This window comes from Dryas octopetala, chromosome 4 (genome assembly GCF_963921425.1).
Source record: "Dryas octopetala chromosome 4, drDryOcto1.1, whole genome shotgun sequence".
NCBI lineage: Eukaryota > Viridiplantae > Streptophyta > Magnoliopsida > Rosales > Rosaceae > Dryas > Dryas octopetala.
This window is the reverse complement of record NC_141369.1, coordinates 23,891,819-23,917,974: the sequence shown is the minus strand read 5'-3', so window position 1 is coordinate 23,917,974 and position 26,156 is coordinate 23,891,819. Positions and strand designations below refer to the sequence as shown.

General features: G+C 36.6%; 4 protein-coding genes across 6 annotated transcripts; 2 read left to right on the top strand and 2 right to left on the bottom strand.

The window, feature by feature from the left end:
• Positions 1-19: 19 nt before the first annotated feature.
• Positions 20-1,168, top strand: LOC147288567 (uncharacterized). The gene is made up of 3 exons (XM_086240289.1): positions 20-86; positions 246-279; positions 764-1,168. Exons 1-3 carry the CDS (start codon positions 58-60, stop codon positions 968-970), a joined length of 270 nt encoding a protein of 89 aa, XP_086096415.1. The 5' UTR covers positions 20-57; the 3' UTR covers positions 971-1,168.
• Positions 1,169-9,276: 8,108 nt separating this feature from the next.
• On the bottom strand, positions 9,277-11,473 carry LOC147288566 (uncharacterized). Its single transcript, XM_086241025.1, has 7 exons — positions 11,288-11,473; positions 10,816-10,887; positions 10,589-10,680; positions 10,251-10,437; positions 9,660-9,740; positions 9,469-9,525; positions 9,277-9,357 (listed from the first exon to the last, which is right to left on the bottom strand). Exons 1-7 carry the CDS (start codon positions 11,471-11,473, stop codon positions 9,277-9,279), a joined length of 756 nt encoding a protein of 251 aa, XP_086097151.1.
• Positions 11,474-13,843: 2,370 nt separating this feature from the next.
• On the top strand, positions 13,844-23,382 carry SMC3 (structural maintenance of chromosome 3). Of its 3 annotated transcripts, XM_086241243.1 has the most exons (28): positions 13,844-14,054; positions 14,217-14,306; positions 14,452-14,553; positions 14,823-14,999; positions 15,081-15,211; positions 15,757-15,835; positions 15,919-16,076; positions 16,149-16,224; positions 16,391-16,519; positions 16,597-16,741; positions 17,181-17,311; positions 17,543-17,695; positions 17,793-17,982; positions 18,473-18,606; positions 19,054-19,212; positions 19,862-20,173; positions 20,253-20,429; positions 20,661-20,744; positions 20,818-21,027; positions 21,111-21,200; positions 21,522-21,643; positions 21,720-21,875; positions 21,956-22,063; positions 22,147-22,207; positions 22,498-22,632; positions 22,770-22,857; positions 22,958-23,030; positions 23,126-23,382. In XM_086241243.1, exons 1-28 carry the CDS (start codon positions 13,908-13,910, stop codon positions 23,244-23,246), a joined length of 3,738 nt encoding a protein of 1,245 aa, XP_086097369.1. In that variant the 5' UTR covers positions 13,844-13,907; the 3' UTR covers positions 23,247-23,382. The 3 variants fall into 3 exon arrangements, with proteins under 3 accessions (XP_086097369.1, XP_086097368.1, XP_086097367.1); XM_086241242.1 differs by lacking the exon at positions 13,844-14,054 and having other exon boundaries at positions 14,249-14,306; positions 20,661-20,726; XM_086241241.1 differs by lacking the exon at positions 13,844-14,054 and having other exon boundaries at positions 14,249-14,306.
• An 88-nt stretch (positions 23,383-23,470) lies between these two features.
• LOC147288564 (aquaporin NIP2-1-like) lies at positions 23,471-25,416 on the bottom strand. The gene is made up of 5 exons (XM_086241024.1): positions 25,228-25,416; positions 24,677-24,901; positions 24,024-24,218; positions 23,872-23,933; positions 23,471-23,726 (listed from the first exon to the last, which is right to left on the bottom strand). Exons 1-5 carry the CDS (start codon positions 25,414-25,416, stop codon positions 23,471-23,473), a joined length of 927 nt encoding a protein of 308 aa, XP_086097150.1.
• Between the last annotated feature and the right edge of the window lie 740 nt (positions 25,417-26,156).

Genomic DNA, 26,156 nt, shown 5'->3' with positions numbered 1-26,156 from the left:
CACATTCACAACTTTTAACATGCTTTGTTCGCTAATTTTTGCAGGTTATGGCCAACCATGGCCATGGAGGTCATCACCATGGCAATGTAAGCTCTATCTCACTCACTCTCACTCTCAAACAAAGATTCATACAAAGAAAATATTGTGGGTGATTATACTTCTGGGATGTGGTTTTGTTTCCTTGTTTGTGAGAATGGAATGGTTGCATTTTGTTTAATTAAGATGTTATTTTTTTGTGATTTCAGAATCCATATGGACCTGGGAGTCTCAAGAGCTACCGTAAGTAGTAAATTTAAGAGTACCCAATTTTTTTTGGTTCTTTCCCTATTCATGTTATATAAAAGTGGGGCTTAATTACACTAATAGTTCACTTATTTTTTTCTAAAATTTAATGCAGTCTATATAAACTACATTTTGTTGTAATTTGAATCCACGAATTGCATTTTGTCCCTCAAAGGTAGCTCATGTCCGGCTAACATTGAAAGACAAAATTGTTCAGTTTGGATTAAAGTATAACATGTTAGAAAATTCTTGGACCAAGTTGCAACAAAATGTAGTAATCAACTCAAAAGTGGGTCTATAAACCTTTAGTTTTGTGGTTTACCATGGCAAATCTGCCAATCTGGGTTACAAATTTACAATCCTCTCCCAAGTCAAACCTCTGACCATGGTCTCCCGGGGGTGTTTTGACTCGTTTTGACAGAGGAAAATGACTGATATGATTTGGTTTGTGTGTTTCTTGTGAATTGATGAAAATGACCAGAATGCCTACCACAATGCACGAGGAGGTGCAGCCAGACCCAATACCACAAGCCCTGCATGTTCTTCTGTCAGAAATGCTGCAGAAAGTGCCTGTGTGTGCCTCCGGGGTATTATGGGAACAAAGCTGTGTGCCCTTGCTACAACAACTGGAAGACCAAGGAAGGAGGACCCAAGTGCCCTTAATTCATCGAGCCGGTCTCTACTTTGAGTCTTCATTTTCTCTCTTATTATATCAAAATATCACTTTAGTACTACTACAAACTATATATATCATATATGAGCTATCTTTTGAACTGGGTTTTGTTTTTGTTGGGTTAGAACTTTAAATTAAAGTTGTGTACCACCCGCTCACTGGGGCTTTTACCTAAAATGAGAGTGGCTACAACTCTTTTGTCCTCCATTGCAATTTCTGGTTTCACAAATAGAGTAATATATATCAATATATTTTGCACTTTCCTTTGTCTTGTCACTTTTGGATGCTAGGACTTGAAATGGGATTTTGGGTTGCAGCTATTAACCCAATGTGAACCAATAACATAGAGAGAAAAGCAAAAGGTTTTGGTAACCCACTTGTACAGTTGTACCCCATAGTGGCATAATCTGAGGGTCACTGTCCATGGACAACCATGGTAGTAGGGGTGCAATTAACTTTAGTCTGTTCATGTGAGAGGAGAGGGTTTAGAAAAGTCAAAACTCACCCGAACCTAATCTCAACCCGAATTTTTTGGGTTGGGCTTGGTAGAGGTCATTGATGCAGGAGCATCCAATGAGAGACCCAAGCGGATCACCAAGAGGCCAGAGTACCTTGATGACTACCAGACTTGATATGTTTAGTATTTTTATTTTCATTATGAATTATTTATTTGGGAAGATTATTTAGTATTCCTAATTGGTTGGTAGTTTCCTTTCCTTTTAAGGACTCTAGGGTTAACACCCTATTTAAGTTGTTTGTGAACGATGGTTGGGGGCTTTTGATTAATGGAATAAGTATATCACTTTATTTAGCCTAGAGCCGCAGAGGTCTCTAGATAGCCTTCTACAATCTGCTGTTGTCTTGTGTGGTTTGGCTACTGGTTTTGCAGGTCCATCTTCATCAGTTGGTATCAGAGCACGGCTGGCTGTGGAGAGTCGAGCAAGCGATTTCCATGGCTAATTATAGGCGTGGTCGGGGTTATGGACGGATGGACTTTCGACAGCGGGATAACCCACATAACGACATGGACGAGATGCGAAGGATGGTTCAGCAACTATCGGAACGGTTAGCCCGTATTGAGACTCTCAATCTTGACAGCGAGAGCGTCGCTACGGAGGATGAGAACCCTTTCCATCATCGTGCTCCGCGGGGTGAGCCGGGTGAAGGGGGACGCCTTGATCGACCGTTTTATAACGAGGCGGCACGGAGTATTGATTTGAAAGTTGATCTCCCGGAATTTGAGGGGAAAATTCAGCCGGATGAGTTTATTGATTGGCTCAATTCGGTTGAACGTGTTTTTGATTACAAAGATGTCCCGGATGAAAAAAAAGTGAAGGTGGTGGCAATCAAGTTGAAGAAATATGCGTCGGCATGGTGGGAACAATTGAAGGCTCGTCGTGAACGGATGGGAAAGCCCAAAATCACATCTTGGGAGAAAATGAAGAAAGAATTAAAGAAGAAATTTCTACCTGAGAATTACCTTCAGAACACTTACTTGAAGTTGCATAATCTGCGACAAGGGGGTCGGACGGTAGATGAGTATACAGAGGAGTTTGATTTGTTGACGATGAGGAGTACGGTGACAGAGTCAGAGGAGCAAACAACAGCACGTTATCTTGGGGGCCTACGACGAGAGATTTCTGATGTAATTGTGTTACAGCCATACTGGGGTTACAATGATGTATACAAGCTGGCCATTCAAGTTGAAAAGCAGCAAAGGCAACGTTCAAGACGACCTGTCAGTGAAGAATTTGAATCAAAATTGGGTGGAAAATCTTCTTCAAGCAAGATGCATGGTTTTGAGCAGGGAAAGTTACAGCCACGAGACACTAGGCCAAGCTTAAATCCAAGCAATACACAGAAGAGTGTAAAGTGTTTCAAATGTTCAGGCATCGGGCATATAGCTTCGGAGTGTCCTAATCGAAAGATGGTTAATCTTGTTGAAGAGCTAGGTGGAGCACCGGTAGTAGCGCTGGAAGAGACCCCTGTGTTTGATGATTACAATGATGATGAAGGTGAAGAGATTACCTGGAGCGATCATGGAGAGGCCCTTGTGATTCGGAGGGCCATGAATGCATCCAAAGTGACAGAAGACCCATATTGGCTGCGGCATAATATCTTTCACACACGTTGCACGACTAACGGGAAGGTGTGCAACCTCATCATTGATGGAGGAAGCTGTGAGAATGTGGTTGCCCAAGAAATGGTCGATAAGCTAAACTTGAAGACTGAACGAAGGCCCACATCCTACAAGCTTGCTTGGTTCAAGAAAGGGAACGAGGTGACTGTGAATCAACGCTGCTTGGTATCATTTTCCATTGGTAAACATTATAATGATTCTCAATGGTGCGATGTTGTACCAATGGATGCTTGCCATCTGTTATTGGGTCGACCGTGGCAATACGACCGAAAGGTAATGCATGACGGGTATAAAAATACTTACACTTTTTGCAAAGATGGTGTGAAAGTTATTTTGGGCCCATCCAAAGTGGAACATAATCCTAATCCTTCAAAAGGGGAGGGAAGTAATTTTTTAACTATGGCCAAGTTTTTGGAAGAGGCGGAAGGGGGTGCCAATATGTATTTGCTTCTTATGAAAGAGTCAGGTCCAGAATGTCTAGTGCCTTCTGAGCTTAAACCACTTATACAAGAATTTTTGGATGTTATTCCTGATGAGCTTCCTACAGGTTTACCTCCCATGAGGGATATACAGCATCACATTGACCTTGTCCCTGGTTCTAGTTTGCCAAATAAAGCTCACTACCGCATGAGCCCTCAGGAGCAAGATGAACTTAACAGACAAGTCTTGGAGCTGATAGACAAAGGAGTCATTCGTGAGAGCATGAGCCCATGTGCCGTTCCAGCGTTACTCACCCCAAAGAAAGATGGAACATGGCGGATGTGTGTAGATAGCCGGGCAATTAATAAAATTACAGTAAAGTACCGGTTCCCAATTCCTCGCCTGGATGACATGTTAGATCATTTATCTGGTGCAAATATATTTTCTAAGATTGATCTTCGAAGCGGCTATCACCAAATTAGGGTGCGACCGGGTGATGAGTGGAAGACTGCATTCAAGACACGTGATGGGCTGTATGAATGGCTAGTGATGCCGTTTGGTCTATCAAATGCCCCAAGCACGTTCATGAGATTGATGAACCAAATTTTTCGGCCGTATATTGGAAAATTCGTAGTTGTCTATTTTGACGACATCCTTATTTTTAGTCGGGATTCAAAGCAACACATGGGTCACCTCCAGACTGTATTTGAGGTTTTAAGGGAGCAAAAGCTTTATGTCAATTTGAAAAAGTGTGAGTTTTTGACGGACAGCTTGATTTTCCTGGGCTATGTTATATCAGCAACTGGAATTAGAATGGATTCAAAAAAAATTGAAGCAATTTTGGAATGGCCAACGCCTCAAACTATCCATGAAGTTAGAAGCTTCCATGGACTTGCCTCATTTTACCGCAGGTTTATTCGAAATTTTAGTTCACTTGTTGCGCCTTTAACTGACTGTTTGAAATCTGGGGTGTTTAAGTGGACAAGTGGAGCTGAAAGCAGTTTCCAAGCAGTGAAACAAGCCATGACTGAAGCGCCAGTGTTGACACTCCCAGATTACCAGAAAGTTTTTGAAGTCGATTGTGATGCTTCTCGTGTTGGGATTGGTGCAGTCTTGAGCCAGGAAGGGAGGCCAATAGCTTTCTTCAGTGAGAAGCTTAATGACACAAGGCGCAGGTACTCTACGTATGATGTAGAATTTTATGCCATCATCCGGGCCTTGCGTGAGTGGAGGCAATATTTGATTTTTAAGGAATTTATCCTATATTCCGACCATGAAGCGTTGAAGTATATAAATGGCCAACAAAAGCTCAATCGTCGCCATGCCAAATGGGTGGAAGAACTCCAAGAATATAATTTTGTCATTCGACATAAGGCTGGCACTCAAAACAAGGTGGCTGATGCTCTAAGTAGAAGATGCACCTTGCTGACTATCATGGAAGCCAAGTTAATTGGATTTGAGCACTTAAGGGATCTATATAAAAATGATGCAGACTTTGGCCACATATGGGCTGAATGTGTAGACCAAAAGCCAGCTCAAGATTTCAATTTGCAAGAAGGGTATTTGTTCAAGGGCAGTAGGCTTTGTATTCCAAATTGTTCTGTGCGACGTTTAATTATTGAAGAACAGCATGGGGGTGGTCTAGGTGGACACTTCGGTCGAGACAAAACTGCAGCATTGGTAAAGGAAAAATTCTTTTGGCCGAAAATGAATAAAGAAGTGGAGAGGTATGTGCAGCGGTGTAGGACTTGCCATGTGGCCAAGGGGCATCACCAAAATACGGGACTCTATACCCCACTGCCTGAACCGCACAGCCCTTGGGAGGATGTGAGCATGGACTTTGTGCTAGGACTCCCTCGTACGAAGCATGGGCATGACTCTATACTAGTTGTGGTGGACCGATTCTCAAAAATGGCACATTTTGTTCCATGCCACAAGACTATGGACGCAAGCCACATAGCCAAGCTGTACTTTCGTGAGATAGTCAAGCTCCATGGTATTCCTAATACCATTACCTCAGATCGGGATTCAAAATTCATCGGACATTTTTGGCGAACTCTATGGCGAACTTTGGGTACGAAGCTTCAATTTAGTAGTGCACACCATCCGCAAACGGATGGCCAAACAGAGGTAGTAAATCGCTCATTGGGAAACTTGTTGAGGTCTTTGGTGGGCAAAAACAAGGCCAGTTGGGGTGATGCTCTGCCACAAGCAGAATTTGCCTATAACAGGTCCAAAAGTCGAAGTACTGATATGAGTCCATTTGAGGTGGTGTATGGGCGCAACCCAACAACCCCATTAGACTTGGTTCCCTTGCCTACCAGGGATCGTTTTAGTGGGGATGCAAAAGACATGGCCGACTACATCAAGAAATTGCATGAACAAGTTCGTCAAAAGCTGGAAAAAAGCAATAAGAAATACAAGGAGCAAGCTGACAAACACAGAAGACCAGCTGAATTCAAAGAAGGAGATCTTGTGTGGATTAATATGAGGAAAGAGAGGTTCCCAAGAGGTAAACATGGAAAATTGCAAGATCGGGCTGATGGGCCATTTCGAGTATTGAAGCGTGCTGGTGAGAATGCCTATGTCCTCGACCTTCCAGGTAGTATGAGTGTGTCTGCAACCTTTAACGTGGCTGACTTACAAGCTTATCATGGAGAAAACAGTGATGAAGAACTAGACTCGAGGACGAGCCATTTTCAACCAGGGGAGCCTGATGCAGGAGCATCCAATGAGAGACCCAAGCGGATCACCAAGAGGCCAGAGTACCTTGATGACTACCAGACTTGATATGTTTAGTATTTTTATTTTCATTATGAATTATTTATTTGGGAAGATTATTTAGTATTCCTAATTGGTTGGTAGTTTCCTTTCCTTTTAAGGACTCTAGGGTTAACACCCTATTTAAGTTGTTTGTGAACGATGGTTGGGGGCTTTTGATTAATGGAATAAGTATATCACTTTATTTAGCCTAGAGCCGCAGAGGTCTCTAGATAGCCTTCTACAATCTGCTGTTGTCTTGTGTGGTTTGGCTACTGGTTTTGCAGGTCCATCTTCATCAGTCATGTTCACGGGTTGGGCTTGAGTAGAGGTCATGTTTACCCAAGTTTGGACCCGAACTCGAACCGAATTCCAACTCAAATTCTAAACTCCATTTGTATTAGTATTATATAATAATGTATATATTAGTTTTTTTAGTTTAAATTAGTAATATAGTATTTAGTTTATATATTTTTATTGAAGACAAATTAGAAAAGAGATCGAAAATTCTATCTTATATATTATTAGGTGATGTTATTTAGCTCCAACTAATTTATTAATATCCTAGTACTTCATTAAAAATGTAATTTCATATTGTACAGTAATATAAATTGACCAATAAAGACATACTAACTAATAAAAAAAAATTCTCATATAATCAAACTCATCCTCCATCCTCACAAGCAGCAGCAGCCCAGGCCCCTCCAATGGACGATGTTTTGTTTTTTCATTTTTTCCTGTATTGAACCTTAGGTATGATAGATTATAGAATTGCAAATAAATTTTATATTATATGGCTTTCAAGTTTCTTATTCCTTCACAAGATTAATACAAAGAACTGAAAGAAGAAATGGGTGGGTTTCAGCGATCTGCATATCGTGGAGAAATGATGTTGGGCTGCTTTTTAATTTTTTATGTATCTGCAAGGCAAAAAAAAGGAAGGAGGATGAGTTATATTATTCAATGAAAATACCTCAATGTTGGGTAGTGATGGTTACGGTGTTTGTGTTGGGTTGTGGTGGTGGTGGTGGTAGTAACAGTGTCAGGTGTGTTTGTTACGTTAGGTATAGTCATAGAGAGTAGGAATAGTTGGGTGTAGTGTTGGGTTTTAATAAGGATATTTTTGAAAAAATTATTGGGTGTGGTGGGGATATAAATAAATTAGTTGGGTCTAAATAGCATAACCCATATTATTATATTTTTGTGTGAAATAAAACCTAAACTATGGTTTTTTGTAGCAACATAGCTGTGATGTTATTATTATTATTTTCTCTTCATGTTGCAGCTTTAAAGGTATTACTCTGTTTTATTTGAACCTGGTTGATATTTTAAATTTTTACGTATGATGTTTGATTAATTAAAGTAATTGTATAATACTTTTATCAAGATTTTTTTTTTTTTTCATTGGTTGAACCCAACCCGTTTCTTAATTTTGTGAGTTGAGTCTAACCATGAAAATTGGGCCACCCGAACCCAACCCGAGTTGAAGTTGGGCTGTGATAGGTTTACTTATTTGTAACCCGCCTAAACCCAAACTCAAATTCGAGCCTAAAAAATAAAGCATGTGTTAAGCTTGAGTTGACGTTTCAACCCTCCTAATCCACCCGAGTTGCACCCCTACATGGTACCATTTTGTTGGCTCATTGAAGCACTAGGTACTCAAATGAGTCAAATCCATCCAAACCATATGCAAAAGAAAATTGGAAAGCAAAACAAATGACAAAATAAAACGCAATACACATTATATATTTTACATTCATAATAAGGATAACAAAGTTTGAGTTTCTTGGTTTACACAACTCATCATTATTGACTCATCAAACACACAAGCTTCAAATAAAACTAGCACATACACAACATGTTCACAAACACAAACACAAACACAAACACAACACTACAACACAGATAAATATTTACCAATCCATCCAAACCAGTATATGCAAAAGCAAATAGGAAAACATAACAAACGACACAAATAAAACTAAGCGCACATTACATATTTTACATTCATAATAAGAAGAACAAAGTTGAAGTTTTTTGGTTTATACAACCCATCATTATTGACTCATCAAACACATAAGTTTTAAATAAAACTTGCATATACACAACACATGTTCATAAACATAAAAACAGACACTGACATAACATTACAACACAGATAGATCTTCAACAATCCATCCAAACCAATATATGTAAAAATAAATAGGAAAACAGAACAAATGACACAAATACAACTCAGTACACATTACATATTTTACATTTATAATAAGGAGAACATAGTTGAAGTTTCTTGGTTAATACAACCCATCATTATTGACTCATCAAACACACAAGCTTCATATAAAACTAGCACATACACAACACATGTTCATAAACACAAACACAGACACAACGTTACAACACAAATAGATATTCAGTAATCCATCCAAACCAATATATATAAAAGCAAATAGGAAAACAGAACAAATGACACAAATAAAACTCGGTACACATTACATATTTTACATTCATAATAAGAAGAACAAAGTTGAAGTTTCTTGGTTTATACAACTCATCATTATTGACTCATCAAACACACAAGCTTCAAATAAAACTAGCTTATACACAACACATGTTCACAAACACAAACACAAACACAAACACAGACACAAACACAGACACAGACACAAACACAACATTACAACACAGATAGATCTTCAGCAATCCATCCAAACTAATATATGCAATAGCAAATTAGAAAACAGAACAAATGACGCAAATAAAACTCAATACACGTACATTACAAATTTTACATTCATAATAATGAGAACAAAGTTGAAGTTTGTTGGTTTATACAACCCATAATTATTGATGATCAAACACACAAACTTTAAATAAAAGTAGCACATACACAACACATGTTCATAAACAAAAACAAAAACATAAACATGGACACGACACAACATTACAACACAAATAAGTCTTCAGCAGTCCATTGAAAGTGATCTTCAGCTGTAGGACATCACCTCCTGCTAGACAACTGTGGTACAACTGCGACTTCTGCCATTGCTAGTCTACCATCCCCCTGGTTCCGGTCAAAGTACTAAAAGAAAAACATACAGTAATTAGAAATTAACACATAATATCATGAAATTAATTAGATAATTACTAAATATCTGAGAGAGTGTGCAGACAGTGCTTCATTAGTGCTTACCCAGACATTGGCAAACCATGCCAGAAGATAGCATGGTAAAAAGAAACCCAAAAAGACCTGAGAAACAGAGAGAGCTGAGTTATAATATCAATCTTAAAGTACAACCATATAATTAAACGTTTTTAGAGCATTAATGGATATATATATATATATTTTAGTGTTAATGATTTCGTTAATCCAGTAGTACTTACACAGATGATAGTAAGAAGATCACCGTCCCCCCCATGTTGGTAAAAGTAGTAGGCATCTTTCACCACCAAAAACGCCAAACACTGCTAGGCAAGAATAGACACAGAGATATGAAAAGTGAATTAGTTCATTAATTTGCTTATGGAAGCTGCTGAGGCCTCAAATTAATAATTAGCTGATGAAATTAACAGTAGATTAGAGTCTAGAAAAATACTATAAAAGGGAAAAGAATAGGAAACTATGCATATATAATATTAATTGTAATTAGTAATTGATAAGTCCACCACTAACCATGGATTAGTGTTCATGGGTTGGGTTTCGGGTGATGGAATTTGTAAATGTAGCAGACCTCTTATTTCACTCGCTATTAATAGAAGGTAAAGAGCGGTGCACTACACCAACGCACACAAAATTGCTTTCTCAATGTATAAAATTGGGAATTAAAAAAAAAAAAAAACATAATAACATCAATCATTGTATATATAATTTAATTAGTGCTCATAATTTTGTATGGAATTAAGGTTAACTTGTTGCCAAGTTCATGAATATATGATTAATTATGAGTTGATTTAATTAATTAATTAAAGGCTTACGATGATAGCTCCAATGCGGCACAGTGATGTACTTCCAAAGCCATTAAATCTAGACGTTGGAACGTTCAGTTGCTGCATCCGGAGGAACTCTGAGGCTGCTGCCGCCTCTGCCTGCGCGTGCGCCGCCCTCGGACCTTGGAATTGCATGTCCCTCGGCAGAGCAGTGTCAACTGCGAAATAGCTTTCACTGCAACACACATGCATGCTCATATGGATATATGGATCACCATTAATTAAGTACACTATATATTAGAGCTTAAGTTGGAAAAAAAAATGTACTTAATTAATTTCTAATACATTAATTAGTACAAATACTAATTAATATCAAGAGAACTTGCCTCATGATACCAATGGTGACATCTTCAGGTTGATTCGTATCACATTCAATAGGGGGTCGTACTACTGTTATACTGAAATCAGATCCATATGCCTGTACAGAAAAATTAATACTACTTAATTATAAAGGCATGCTATGATGTACGTACATAAGCATAAATCACTAATTAAATTACATATTTCTTCTAGTGATGATGGAATTATAAGCATATATGTTATTGTTATATACCTGGTTGCATATTTCGCAGATGAGAGCCTGCCTCTCGTTTATCCATTTTTGAATGCAATCCCTGTGAGCAAACTACATATATAGGAAGACAAAACCAGCCTTAATTAATTAACTAATTAATTAGAAGCTAGCTAGATAACAAGTTGTCAGACGTCTCCAATTCACCGTAAGTTACTTACTTTTCCAGATGGAAAGAAAAAGAATTTGAAGACCAAATTAAAAAAGGATGAATTGCATGACTCTCTTTGACTCGTTTCAACAAACATACAAAAACCAAACCAGGGTTGACTGGCACGTACGCCTTCTTCAGGAGTCAGGACAAAAAAACACAACTTTTTTTTTTTGGTTCCGAAAAAAAATAAAAAACATTAGCTGGATCCATATATATTCAAGTGATAGGCATTTTTTTAAAGAAAGAATAATGAATTTGAAGTAAAAACAATTAAGCTAAGCTTAATTATTAGTTGTATACCTGCAAAGTGCCTTTGCATTTGCAAGGAGTTTCCAACTGCTGAATAAAATCTTCTTCCTGGCAGATCCTGCACTCAACATATCCTCCAGCTGATTCAGTCCCGGCCTCAACATCCTTATTGAGGTCGATATATTTAGTTGCTTCTTTCTCCAGAGAGACCTCCTTTTTGTCCACGCTCTCTCCCATATTCTCCATTCAAATTCTGCTTAATTTCAAAAACAATATACAAATGTAAAAACTCCATTCAAATTAATTCTACTTACTAACGCTTTTACACCAGATCAAGCCATGCATGATTAGATCCCTCAACATTTACAAAAAACTAGAATATCTAACTCAAAATCAATTATCAGTCACTAAAATTAATGAAATATGATACATATAAAGTGAGTCGACTTTATATTTCCGATGTGGGATGCTCTTGTTAACCCATGTTTTGAAGAGAAACATGAATTAACATTTTCATGCTTGAGCTATCAAAATATCAAACCCTTCAAAAAAAACAAAATGAAACATTGATATCTATGATATATGGCTGGAAATTTAAATCACTGTATGTATGTATAAAGAGCAAAACCGATCGATGGATCGATGAGCTCGAGAATGATGATGAACTGAATGAAAAAAAGAGAAAGAGAAGTATACACCGACAGTGGTCTTCTCTCTCTGGATGCCTGGGAGTCTCAGCTGCACTGGGTGTGTTTTGCTTGTTTGCATGGACTGGTGTACAAGCTGGTCACATTTATAAGCCTGTGTGTGCTGGTGAGCTTAGGTTCGGACGGCGCCGAAGCTGAGGCCGAAACGTGATGCATGTAAGCAATTAGGTTCGGGTGTCCATTTGGCGCATGGCATGGAGGGTAATGGACGCGTAATCCAGGTGCTTCTGCCACATAATTACTGCCTTTGCTCCAATTTGCTTTGCTTTTGCTTCAATCCCATTTTGTTCGTATTTGAGACGGTTACGGATGCTTGGATTATCTGCCTCTAATTACTTCTATACCCTTTCCTTTTCTTCATTTTCACACAAGGGAATCCTTCTTCAATTTTTCAAAATAAATTATAAATTCTTTTTTGATTCAAAACCAAATTGTTCAATTAATTGTTCCACTCTTTGGCCTAAGCCAATTCTCAACAAAAGATGCCCTTCAATTCTTTCATCATACAAACTATATATTATAGCTCTAGTTCTCTTGATTTGAATTCTTCTACATTTTAAGGATAAATACCATTAGATCAATAGTTAGGTTGTTATTATAGCTTTAGTTTAAAGAAAACTTTGGTTTTAAATTGAATAATCTGTGGATCATCCATTCATAAAAGTAATATTACATTTTCCACTATAAGGATTGATGAAGGTCTTTTTTCTTGCCACCATATATTAACTTCTAACTGAATTTTGAGAATAAATTTTCTTAAAACTTGTTTTTTAATATATTTTCATTAATATGTTAGGAATCATCAGATATCATCAACAGGTATCATTAAATGTTGATTCGTATAACGAAATTAGTTTGATTGACAACTTTAAGTGATGTTGTAGAAAAAAATCACACTGACACCTATAATCTAAAACCCTAATGTACAATAACCCAATAACACAAAAAATTAAAATAAAAAAGAGATATTAAAAATTTATTCATAGACATAACGGTTGGGGTAATTTGGTAACTTCATTCCAACGAACTTTTGTCGACGATCGAACATACGACAAAATTTTAATGCACTAAGCTCATTTATTCGATATCCGACAAAATTTTACTTTTTTATGTTACGACAAAATTTTACTTTTTTATGTTATGACAAAATTGTACCTTAGGTTCGGAAACTTTTTTTTTTCTTTAGGTTCGGAAACTTTGATACGCCATTTAAATGAAAGTGAATTATTTCAAATTTTCATGATATGATTAGTAAATTATTAATCAATTATATCTGCTTAATTATATCAAGCCAAATTTGTTATGCGTGGAATGATATCTATTAGTAAATTATTAATTTGTTGATGCCATAATTATGCGAAGAATATTGCTATTTGAAACCTTTATTTTGTTAATTTCAAACTCAACCCTAACCCTTTATTTTTGTTGACAAAAACAACAATCAACCCTTCACAGAAAAAACTACAAAAATTTGCATCGATCCCCACCGTCCCCCTCTTGATCATTTGATGGTTCTTTGAATCTCTGATATTGAAAATTGATTGTCCCACTACTATGCGGGCTAAGACTACCATCATGGGCGGCCCGTTAATAAGGCCCATTTCTGATTCTTGAAGCCCTTACAAGTTTACACTTTACATTGCTCAGTTTCCCGCCAAAACGACATTTATTTTGTTTTCCCCAAAATACAAAATAATTTATGCTTTTATAATTTTTTGTTTTTCGGTTTAAATTTAAAACCGTGGTCTGGTAGAATAGATAGAAACCTTATCAGAGACCGGACGAGTCACTTGCTTTGGGTTTGAGTGTGGAGCCTGAGATTCCTGAGAATTGAAAATTCTGAATTAGCTGAGAGAGAAGAAGCATCTCGCTTCTACTTCTCAATTCTGAGTTCCGAGTTCTCACTCACTTAAGTTAATAAATTCTAAAGAGAAACAAAGGGATCCGAGTTGACTCTGGAAAAAATGGGGACGGAACCGCAGGACGAGTTCATGACCGACGGATCAGACTCGGGTCGTGGAGCCAGAGCCCCGAGGCTGTTTATCAGGGAAATGGTCATGAGGAACTTCAAGTCTTACGCCGGTGAACAACGCGTTGGTCCTTTCCACAAGGTTAGTCCGTTTTCTTTTTCTTTGTTTTTTTTTTTTTTCAATTATTTTTTATTTATTTTCCATGCTTTGTTCATTTTGTAAAATTGGAAGCTAGGGTTTTTGCTTGTTGCCGAGAAAAAGGCATTTTATGAATACTTTTTTTTTTTTTTTGGCGGGGATCAGAGCTTTTCTGCAGTTGTTGGACCCAATGGGAGTGGGAAAAGCAATGTAATAGATGCAATGCTCTTTGTATTTGGAAAGCGAGCTAAGCAGGTATATTGTATACTCTTCCGAATTATGCATAATTATTTTGCATTCTCTTGTATAAATGTGGCTTTAAAAAAGCAACAAAGGCTATATTTTTTTTATTTGGTTTTGCTTACTCTTTCTGTTCCTAATTGTGCTGTGAATTGTCTAGATGCGACTTAACAAAGTTTCGGAGCTCATTCACAACTCTACTAATCACCAGAATCTTGATAGCGCAGGAGTTTCAGTTCATTTCCAGGAAATCATTGATTTGGTAAATGTGGTCTTTTCTCATTACTCTAAAAGTTGTTGTCTACCCTCTAGTTGGTAAAAAATAAAGTCTCAATTTTTAAGTGTTCGGTTGTAACAAATTTTTAGGAAAAGCAATCAGTTTAACTAAACATGTAGGACTCTTCATTCTTTTTTTTTTTTTTGGTTTATTCTGGTATTTAATAATGATAATAATATGAGTTAAAGTTTTGGCTTGCCTCCCGTGTGCCTTAGTATCAGGTGGGAGTTTAACCTATTCAACAATCATTACAGGATGATGGAACATTTGAAGCTGTTCGAGGAAGTGATTTTGTAATTACTAGGGTAGCGTTTCGCGATAACTCCTCCAAATATTACATTAATGATCGGGCAAGCAATTTTACTGAAGTTACCAAGAAACTGAAAGGAAAAGGAGTCGACCTGGACAACAATCGCTTTTTGATTCTTCAGGTTCGATATTAGGCATGCAACTCTTCTACTTTAAGCAAGATTGTCTCTGTGTTGTAAGAGTTTTCTTGTGGTTAATATCAGGGTGAAGTGGAGCAGATTTCACTTATGAAGCCAAAAGCTCAAGGATCCCATGATGAAGGTTTTCTTGAATACCTTGAGGACATTATTGGGACTAACAAATATGTTGAAAAAATTGATGAATCGTATAAAGAGTGAGTACTCTGTCTTGTTTTTAGTTCATTGAAAGGTTTACATGTTATAGTCCTGCTCCTGAACATACATATTCTACTTTCAATCACACATTTTACTTCCTTCTTGTAGAATTGCCTGGCAAAGACAGTTCTTGTTAGTTAGCTAGAGAATGAAAGACTGGAGAATGAAATTTGACATGCATTAATGTTCTTACAGAAACAGATGGAGATCTCTAGAATCACTCTCTACAAATTTTCAATTGAAGTAGCAACTGTGTTACTGCATAACATCCAAAACTAAGATGATAATAAATACACTCCCAGATGATGCATCTGTTATCTGACATACCCAAAAAAAAAAAAAAAACCCTCTACAACTAGCATTTTGTTCTTCTTAACTTAATTATGGTGGCTTTATGAACATTCTTTGCTTGATAACATTTATTTCCTGCCTTTCTGCCATGATATTTAGAGGTCAGATGAACATCCTTTATCTGATATAGAAATGGATGTTTAGAGGTCATATTTCTGACAACTGTGCCTGGCTGTTTTCATTGGTCTCATAGGCTAGAATCCCTGAATGAGAAAAGATCTGGGGTGGTGCAAATGGTTAAGTTGGCAGAGAAAGAAAGAGATGGCTTGGAGGTACATATAGTTTGCACATTGGTAGACTATCATTAAAACATCTACTATGCTTCACTGACTGATTGATTTATATCATTAAACAGGATGTGAAAAATGAAGCAGAAGCCTACATGCTGAAAGAGTTGTCACTTCTGAAATGGCAAGAGAAAGCCACAAAATTGGCTCATGAAGATACCACTGCAAAATTGGTTGATCTTCAAGAAAATATGTCCAGCTTAGAAGAAAATCTAAAGACCGAAAGGTAAATTTTGTCACATTAGTACTAAGTTGATTCAAAACTTATTTTTAATGTGGATCTTGGTTACTGTTTCAGGGAGAAGATCCGGGAGAGTACTAATGCATTGAAGGAACTTGAATCTGTGCACAATAAACATATGAAACAGCAAGAGGTTTGGTTTACATGCTTTTACTATTGTCACAAACCAAGCTTATATCAATAATATTTGAATTTTTTTGTTTGTTAGAAGAAATGTCAAGTACATCAATACTTATGCTATGTCTTAATCACTTCGTCAAGACATGATTAGAATCAATATTTTGGTTTGAATAAACTAGGAACTTGATAATAACCTCAGAAAATGTAAGGAAGAATTTAAGCAGTTTGAAAGGGAGGATGTTAAATATCGTGAAGATCTGAAGCATGTGAAGCAGAAGAGCAAGAAACTGAATGATAAACTTGAAAAGGTAGGGGAAAGGCATTCTTTAGTTGAAGTGAAAAATGAAAACAGATATACATCTTACCTTTTTGTCTTCAACTGCAGGATTCATCCAAGATTAGCGACATAGAGAAGGAGTGTGAGGACTCGACACATCTGATCCCGAAACTCGAGGAAAGTATTCCGCACCTGCAAAAACTCTTGTTGGATGAAGAAAAAGTCCTAGAGGAAATCATAGAAAATTCAAAAGGTGGTTTCTTTTCAATTTTAGCTATCCAAAATCTGGGATTTTCTATTTGTTAGACTTGTTAACATTATCACAAAAGAAAATAATTTGTACAATTTTATTGTGATGCACTTAATATGATAAACATTTGAGCCCAGAATATTGTATATTATATTTACGTTTATTTAGGTCGAAAAGTAATGGTTGTAGGGGTTTTTCTTTGCATCTTGATAAGATAAGGGCAATGGATCATGACATCTCTTTGTTATAATTGACATAAATACTTGCGTAGTTATACCAACGATGTCTATTATGTATTGTTTTCATCTTTAGGTGTTAGCACTTTGTTTATTATTCGAAAGTTAGTTCCTTTTACATCGTTGGTATCAATTCTCTCAATCACAAATGTAGCTGTGTATCTAACTTTCTAAAAGGTCATGTGCTTTCCTCTTTTCACAAGCAGTGGAAACTGAAAGATATCGCTCTGAGCTTACAAAAGTTCGTGCTGAATTAGAACCTTGGGAAAAGAAACTGATTGAGCACAAGGGGAAACTTGAAGTTGCATGTACTGAACAGAAGCTTTTGGATGAAAAGGTAACGTTGCTATATTGATGTCGACACTTTCTTTAATAAAAATATAATTTAATGGTGACACGACAGCTCTGGATATGCTGAGTCTCTCCTCTCTTTTAAAGATTATAATGAATGATGTGACTAAAAACTAAAAGAGTTCTTTTGTGCCACTCCTTGGATTGAAGAACTTATAAATTTTAGTTTGAGGATGATTTCAAATATATGGCTGAAGGAAATTGTTAAATGTTTCAGCATGAAGCTAGTCGTGCAGCTTTTGAAGATGCTCGAAAGCAGATGGATGATATATTAGGAAAGATAGAAACAAAAACTGCTGGCATTGCAAAAATTCAAAGTGAATTAGAAAAGACCAAGCTTGAAGGGATGGAAGCTTGTACAGAGGAGCAAGTTTGTATTTTCATTTTCGAAATTTTAATTTGAAATTTTTTTTTTATTTATTTCTTTGCACATCAAGAGGCTGTGGTAAGAACATGTATTCTTGCAGGAATACATTAGACAACAAGAAGCCTTGATTCCTTGTGAACAAGCTGCAAGACAGAAGGTTGCAGAACTTAAGTCTGTTTTGGATTCTGAGAAGAGTCATGATAAAATTTTAAAAGCAATTTTACATGCTAAGGAGTCCAACCAAATACAGGGAATATATGGTCGACTGGGTGATTTAGGTGCTATTGATGGTGAGTGTTATGTGCATTGGGATTATCGTTTAAATGCTGTTAACTCTTCCGCTGTTCAAATGTCACATGGAAAATTTAAAATTTTCTTTTTCCTTTTTATGCATATCGATGCCATCAGCCCTACTTTAACTGACAAATAGTTAAATATGTGGAAGTTTAGATTTGTACTTGTTACTGGCTTAAATGTCTTGAGCCAAGTAAAAAGTGCCACTCACTTACATTTATGATTCATGAGTGCTGGCACACCAAAATGTATATCCTTTTCTTCACCCTATAATTTATTGATTTACAAAGGCACATACTTTCATCCACTTTTTATTTTGGAATTAACTTTTTTTTTTTTTTTTTTATTGACACCGTCTTTGCAGCAAAATATGATGTTTCCATTTCACCCTATAATTTATTGATTTACAAAGGCACATACTTTCATCCACTTTATTTTGGAATTAACTTTTTTTTTTTTGTTTTTTTATCGACACTGTCTTTGCAGCAAAATATGATGTTGCCATTTCAACAGCTTGCCCTGGACTTGATTATATTGTGGTGGAAACAACTAGCACAGCACAAGCATGTGTTGAGCTACTCCGAAGAGGGAATTTTGGCATTGGAACCTTCTTGATATTGGTATCAATCCCATGTTACAGTGTTCTGTAGAACCCTAAATCCTAACATTTATCAATTGTTTTGAGCACCTGAAAACCTTTTATGGGGGAGGTGGTTTCTAGATCAGTTTCATTGAATTGGAGGCAACTTGACTTTGAAATTTTGAAATTTGTTATGTGAAAGTGTTTTTGATCATCTGAGGCTAGGTTTCAAAAATTTAACTAAAGACACAACTGTGGGGGGAAAAAAAAACAGAGTGATCCCTATATACTGCTGTCTTTGGACTGAACTGCTACTACAGTTGGATATTAACTTCTTAGATTGGGCAAGTGCAATCTTTTCAAAGTTCTTTTTGGAATCTTAAGTTATTACTCTAGTGACTGGTGGTATGTCTTGGTAGCCACTATTAACCATTAATTACACCAATATTAGTTGAATCCAACTTCATGTTGTAATTTAATATCTCAGGAACAGCAAGATCGTCATTTACGAAGGTTGAAGGAGAATGTAAGCACTCCAATGGGAGTTCCACGCCTTTTTGATTTAGTTAGAGTTCAGGATGAGAGAATGAAAGTTGCTTTCTATTCACAATTGAGAAACACTCTTGTAACTGAAAATCTTGACCAGGTACTTTCCAATTTCCATATGTATCAATCTCATGTTCTTTGTTCAGTTAAGCATACACGCAGAACCAAATGGATCTGTTGTATATTTGTGAATTGTTTTCTTATGGTATACTAATTTTACTTTTAGTTTTGAGCTTGTGGCTTGCTAAAGTATTTCTTGGTTTGGATTTGTTGTGATGGTTCCTATAACTAGAAGCTGCCAAATAGGCAGCCTGTTAAATCTGAATAGATTGATTCTTAAGCTTCTTTATTTTGCATAATTTAAAACCCTAAACAAACATGAACATTGCTGCTCTTTTATGTCTGAAAGGATGTTGAGCATAGTAGTGATGATAGCTGGCAAGGATATTCTAAGATACTAGGAGTGACTTTTTTGTTACAGGCCATTTTGGCCTTGCCATAATTGTTTCGTACATTCAATGGTTTTAACATAGAGGGGCAAATATTACATCTTGTTATGGAGTGATTTCTTACCAATGTCAGTTCCTTTATAATATCTTTTTTTTAAAAATGGTTCCAAACAGATTCTAATTGATGTTCATTTTCTCACATAAATAGAATTAGTGGTCTTGTGTGGCTTTGTTTTCATTCCCATTAAATTTCATTTTAGTTTGGCAAACAATTACATAACACTTTATTTCCAATTTTAGGCAACAAAGATTGGATTTGATAAAGAAAACCCAAACTTTAGACGAGTGGTGACACTTGATGGTGCAATAATCGAAGAATCTGGTACTATATGTGGTGGAGGAAGTAGGCCACGTGGTGGTAAGATCGGTACTTCCATCCGTGCCACCAGTGTGTCAGGAGAAGCTGTTGCAAATGCTGAAAGGGAGCTTGCAGCCATGGTTGATTCATTATTTAACATCCGCCAACAAATTGCTATTGCAGTGAGGAGGTATCAAACCTCAGAAAAAGCAGTTGCACGCTTGGAGATGGAATTAGCTAAAAGCCAGAAAGAGGTGATTCTTAGTATGGATTGTCCAGGGCTCTATATATCTGAGAAGAATTTATTTCATTAAAAGTTTTCATTTTGAACAGATTGACAGTTTGAATTCGCAACATAGTTATCTTGAGAAGCAAATTGGTTCCCTGGAGGCTGCATCACAGCCGAAGAAGGATGAGCTTGATCAGCTAGATAAACTCAAGAATATTATTGCTGCTGAAGAAAAGGAGATTAATAAACTTATACAAGGGTCTAAGCAGCTGAAGGAGAAGGTGAGGAACTCATTTATGACTTTTGTCCTTGAAAGTAGCCGCTCAATCATGTTGGGTAACTGAACAATAAAATACAGTCCACTTGTAATCCTGGTTTGTGGTTTATTTTCTGGTCTACTTTGTGATTCAGTTGTAAAATACTGGGAATGACTGGAACTATAATATAGTGGTACATGGTGTTTTAAATGTTTGAGTTGCTTGATAATCATTCCTGGTTTTCTTTGTTTCTAGGCCTTGGAGCTTCAGAGTAATATAGAAAATGCTGGTGGTGAAAGATTAAAAGCACAGAAGTTAAAGGTCGATAAGATTCAGTCTGTAAGTATACATCACTGTGATCCGATCTACTATAATGGAGTGTCTGTCCTAATTTGTGTTACACAATTATCAGGATATTGATAAAAACAACACTGAGATTAACCGCCGCAAAGTCCAAATTGAGACTGGACAGAAAACTATAAAGAAGTTGACAAAGGTGATTGAAGAATCAACGATTGAGAAAGAACGACTTGATAAGGAGAAGGAAAAATTGTGCGCCAAATTCAAAGAAATAGAAGAGAAGGCATTTGTAGTTAAAGAGAACTACGGGGGAACACAGAAGGTTTACTTTTAGTTTTATGCACCATGGTAAATTATATAGAAAAAGTTGTATTACTGCTATATGATTTGTTTTATCTTGTGCAGCTGATTGATATCCATAAAGATGTGTTGGATAAAGTGAAATCAGATTATAACAAAATGAAAAGGACTATGGATGAGTTGCGGGCGTCTGAGGTACTATGCCAAAACATGCATATCATTATTCTTGGTCATTTTATCGTACGTAAACTAATACCATGTTTTAATGTCCACTGGTGTCAACTATGGCCGTAAAACTAGACAAATATGATCTGCAAAGTAGTAAGGACAACCATAGTGTTAGTAACTGGAACTTACTAGTAATTGGTCCCATTCTGTGCTCACTTCTTTGATCATGATTATTACTTTTATAGCATAGGACCAAATCTGGTACCTTATATTTTTTTTATATCTATTTATTCCGGTCAGATATTTCTACCGTTAACACCATGAACAATTTCTTGGTGAGTGTCACAGGTTGATGCCGACTTTAAATTACAAGATACGAAGAAGCTATACAAGGAGCTGGAATTGAAGGGAAAGGGTTACAAGAAAAGGCTTGATGACTTGCAAACTGCCCTTATAAAGCATATGGAACAGTATGTGGATTTGAGAAAATACTTGTTTAGAATGGTGTATTCGACATTTTAACTTAATACTATATCTTGTTCGCAGAATTCAGAAGGATTTAGTGGACTCTGAAAAGCTTCAAGCGACTCTGGCAGATGAAGTTCTTAATAACCCTTGTCACCTTAAAAGGGCCCTTGAAATGGTGGCACTTCTGGAAGCACAATTGAAAGAGATGAATCCGAATCTTGATTCAATTGCAGAGTATGTCTTCCCTTTATTTGCAGCATAAGATTTTGTTTATTTGATTTGTATACTGCAGAGTTCTAATTTAATTTTAATAGGTATCGGAGAAAGGTCTCATTATATAATGAACGAGTCGAGGATCTTAACATGGTCACTCAACAGCGTGATGACATAAAGAGGCAGTATGATGAATGGAGAAAGAAGAGGCATGATACCTTTTGTTTTATATGTGTGTTGTATGTTTTCGTAGTTGTAACTTCAACTCATGTGAAATTATTCTGATTTTTAGGTTGGATGAGTTCATGGCAGGATTTAATGCAATATCTTTAAAGTTAAAGGAAATGTATCAGGTTTGTCAACTGAGCTCTCTCTCTCTCTCTCTCACACACATTTTTTATGGATTATATATTTTTTACCTTTCATTGACACTGGTCTTCAAGTGAGCATGTTGTTGAACAGCTTGAGACTTGAGTTAGCACAGGCATCGCTTGTGCTACTTATACCAAATGGTGTTTTACAGTTTTACTCGTTTTATTTTGATTTTACCTTATTTGTTTCATTGGGATGAACTTCATATCTGGTTTTCTTTGTCTTGTTCTCACTGCTCCTTATCTATTTTGCTTCTGTTATATGCACACAGATGATCACGCTGGGAGGTGATGCAGAACTTGAGCTTGTGGACTCCCTGGATCCTTTCGCTGAAGGTGTTGTTTTCAGTGTCAGACCCCCAAAGAAAAGTTGGAAGAATATTGCAAATTTATCGGGTGGTGAAAAGGTACTCTGAATATTGCTAACTCTTTGTTTCTTGATTTCCTTGACGCCAGTAACCCCTGTCGATACAATAAATAGGAATGTATAATGTTTGTCCTTTATAATTCCGGTAAATTATGTTGGCCCTTTTACTGCTTGCAGACATTGAGCTCATTAGCTCTTGTTTTTGCACTGCATCATTACAAGCCTACCCCTCTTTATGTAATGGATGAAATCGATGCTGCCCTAGGTATGAATGCTTGAGCTAAATTCTTAAGTTTATCATATCACTTATGTATTTTCATTATTTTGGCCAACATTTCATTTTTATGGTTCATTTGGCATTGTAGACTTCAAGAATGTCTCTATTGTGGGCCATTATGTGAAGGACCGGACAAAAGATGCACAGTTCATAATCATAAGGTTGGTTAAATGCTCTTGGTGGATTATAACTGGGATTACCGGTATTAAATTAATTTAATCTGCTGTTTAATACAATGATTTTATGGCACATACAGCCTTAGGAACAATATGTTTGAGTTGGCGGATCGACTTGTTGGGATATACAAAACTGATAATTGCACAAAGAGCATTACCATTAATCCGGGAAGTTTTGTGGTATGCGAACAAGCTTCTTAATATGCATAGAGATCGATCAGGGTATGGTTCTATGCCATGGTCATTCTTCTGTATGGGGTTGCATATATTAGTTACATATTTATATTTGACTACTTGCTTGCGTAATCTATTGGCAATGTGAAATTGATTCTGTATTAACATCTTAGACATGAGAAGACAAACAAAAAGTGAGCTTCTAAGACTTTTGGAATTCCATTCATTGGGTTGATATATATAGGGAGATTTTAAGCAGAATCGAGAGGGTCTTTGCAGGCAACCTGTTCATCATTGCTCTTCATTCGGCGAAGCTTGAATGCAAATGAACGGGGTGATATGGCCTGGACCGGGTTGTCACTGACCCGGATGAAGTTGTAGGACCATGACCCGAGTAGTGTTCCTGTCACTGGCCCAACCACGTAGACCCAGATTCCCTTGTAATATGCACTTGCAATTGCTGGGCCTATTGTCCTGGCCGGGTTCATGGATCCACCTGATATTGGTCTGGGTATTCACTCAACACCTCGTTATTTAGTTTCTAAATTGAACATTTCTCTCTCTCAGGTTCAGGTTTATAAGCAAGCAGATAATAAAAAACTTATTAAATAACATTATAATCTGAAAAATTAAGTGTTAAACTTTTGCTTACCCCGCGAAGATGGATGTTATGCATACTGCGGAGCCAACTGCTATACCTGCTAGCTCTCCTACCTTTTGTAGACATTGACATGTTAAATAATAATCGAAAATTCATGGAAAATGAAATTAGAAAAAGAAAAAGAACTATTATGTAATATGTACCGCTTTAGTATCGGTTGCAACGGCTGAGGTGGTGAACATCATAGAAAATGTCACGATTATCTCTATGATTAAAGCTTGAAGCTCTGTTCCAGAAGGTGATGTAGTGCCAATATGTTTGATTGGGTCCAATAACACAGACAGCGTAAATGAGGCAGATATTGATCCTGCTAGTTGAGCCACTGCATATATTGGGACCTGAAAACAATGAAAAAAGGAAAATTAAACAATTAAAGAAAAGGTATAAATGAATAGGGATTCACTAATTTCACTGAAAACATTGTAACTTCCTCTTAGTTTTTTTGTCCAATTTCAGTTTATTATAATTGTTTTCATGGTATAATATCCCCATTATTTCATTCATGGGTAAGTTGGTTCTGTGTTGTGGCCAACTGAGGCTGCCTCCAAATCTCCAATAACGACAACGTCATGGGTCATGGGCCAAAATGAGTCTCGGCCTGGGCCCCACTTCAGTACCTGTAATGTGGGTGTCATGGGCCTCTCAAGATGGTTATGGGCCATGGCATTATAGATTGTCCATCAGTTATTTCCACAGGCCACACACAATAACCCGAAAGAAAAATATATATATTTTTTTAAAGTTCTATCCAAGTTTCCAACCATTAATTTGAAGGTGTAGGCGTGTGTAGTAGTACCTGTTTCCATGGAAAATGTCCAAAAGCAGCAAAAGCTAGAGTGACAGCAGGGTTCATATGTGCCCCAGAGATGTGGCCAACTGCATAGATCATCACGGTTACTATGAGCCCTCCTGCAACTGAAGCTCCAAGTTTTGAGACCTTGTGTTCGTCGCTCGCAGACATAGCAGCTGAGCCACATGTCACAAACACCAACAGAAAGGTTGCTATTGTCTCTGCCACCACCTGTCACTCATTCATATTGCCATATTTTGTTATAAATTGTATGCATGTATCTCTAACTTTTACATTCAAAGTTGAAGAATAAATTAATGCATATAAATTAAAAGTTGCCCAAAGATATATGGTGAAACTGCTCATCCATAGCCTTATAAGCAAATTGGGGAACTTTAATGATCTACTAGAGATTGATGTACGTGCTGCTTCTATGTATCATTTTCTTGTGAAGATGAACTGAAATTCAAATTCTAATCATTCACCAAAAGAAGAAAAAGAAAAGGAAGACGTGACATGGGACACGTACAATAATTAAGTTATAACGTATAACGTACTTTTCTGAAAAAGCCAGGTGCGTAATATTGTTGTTGAAATATTGATGATGATTTGGGAAGTAGATGAGAAGAGAGGTGATGGTTTGGATTTTGGGGTATTATTGATTTTGGGTTTTCCAGTTCCACTGAAACTACTGACTCGTTTGTGTGGTCCTGGACCTTGCTGGCTTCTCGCTCTCTTGTGGTCATTTCTCGATTCCCAAAAACTTGATGGGAATTGAATTAGCTATCAAGCTTGGAACTTGGAAGCAAATATATATAGTACGTAGCTAGTGATCAAAGTGGCAAGGGTGGACTTTATTTTTTCGTTTTTGGAATATTCTATTTTCTCTGAACACTTTCTCCCAATTATTCTTTTCTAACTTATATAGCATTAATAAATTCGACTTTACGTGAAAAATTAAAAGATAAATTCTTTCAAATTGAAAAACAAAAGTGAAAAAAGTGTTGCATGAATAGATTTCATTAAAGCCCAAAAGCAAACATACCCAACAACAATAGACAGGCAGCAAAATCAGAAAAAAAAAAAAAAAACGACAATTAGGTTTACTAAATAAGTCCTAGTTGATTACTAGATCACTTAAATTAGTATAAGGATGAGAAATTGATAGGATTTACCAATTAAGTTCTAGTTAATTAATTAGGTACTTAATTTGTGAAAAATGTTGGTAGGGTCTTGTTTTTTAATTTGTAGTATATAGTTTATATAGGTTACATCGTATACCTACTTTGTTGGGTTGCTGTTGCTGGCTAGTAAGTTATGATTATTAAACTAAACTAAAAAAAAAACCTAAACAAGTATCTTTCTTTATTTTTGAGAGGGGTGAATAATTTGGCAAACAAAGAATGATGAATCTAAGCATTTTTATTAATTTAAAAACGCTTTTGATAATTTTAAAATCAATACCAAACAAGTCTTAAGATCGATT

Excerpts from the sequence above, each read along its gene's own strand:
- LOC147288567 (XM_086240289.1), top strand. The coding sequence starts at position 58 with ATGGCCATGGAGGTCATCACCATGGCAAT. Across the intron at positions 87-245 it reads GAGGTCATCACCATGGCAAT|AATCCATATGGACCTGGGAG; the intron begins GTAAGCTCTATC and ends TTGTGATTTCAG. Across the intron at positions 280-763 it reads TGGGAGTCTCAAGAGCTACC|AATGCCTACCACAATGCACG; the intron begins GTAAGTAGTAAA and ends GAAAATGACCAG.
- LOC147288566 (XM_086241025.1), bottom strand. The coding sequence starts at position 11,473 with ATGGGAGAGAGCGTGGACAAAAAGGAGGTCTCTCTGGAGAAAGAAGCA. Across the intron at positions 10,681-10,815 it reads TCTGCGAAATATGCAACCAG|GCATATGGATCTGATTTCAG; the intron begins GTATATAACAAT and ends TTTTCTGTACAG. Across the intron at positions 9,526-9,659 it reads ATCTTCTTACTATCATCTGT|GTCTTTTTGGGTTTCTTTTT; the intron begins GTAAGTACTACT and ends TCTGTTTCTCAG.
- SMC3 (XM_086241243.1), top strand. The coding sequence starts at position 13,908 with ATGGGGACGGAACCGCAGGACGAGTTCATGACCGACGGATCAGACTCG. Across the intron at positions 14,055-14,216 it reads GCGTTGGTCCTTTCCACAAG|AGCTTTTCTGCAGTTGTTGG; the intron begins GTTAGTCCGTTT and ends GGCGGGGATCAG. Across the intron at positions 18,607-19,053 it reads TTGGAACCTTCTTGATATTG|GAACAGCAAGATCGTCATTT; the intron begins GTATCAATCCCA and ends TTAATATCTCAG.
- LOC147288564 (XM_086241024.1), bottom strand. The coding sequence starts at position 25,416 with ATGACCACAAGAGAGCGAGAAGCCAGCAAGGTCCAGGACCACACAAAC. Across the intron at positions 23,934-24,023 it reads TTGCAACCGATACTAAAGCG|GTAGGAGAGCTAGCAGGTAT; the intron begins GTACATATTACA and ends TGTCTACAAAAG. Across the intron at positions 23,727-23,871 it reads ATAACATCCATCTTCGCGGG|ACCAATATCAGGTGGATCCA; the intron begins GTAAGCAAAAGT and ends GTGAATACCCAG.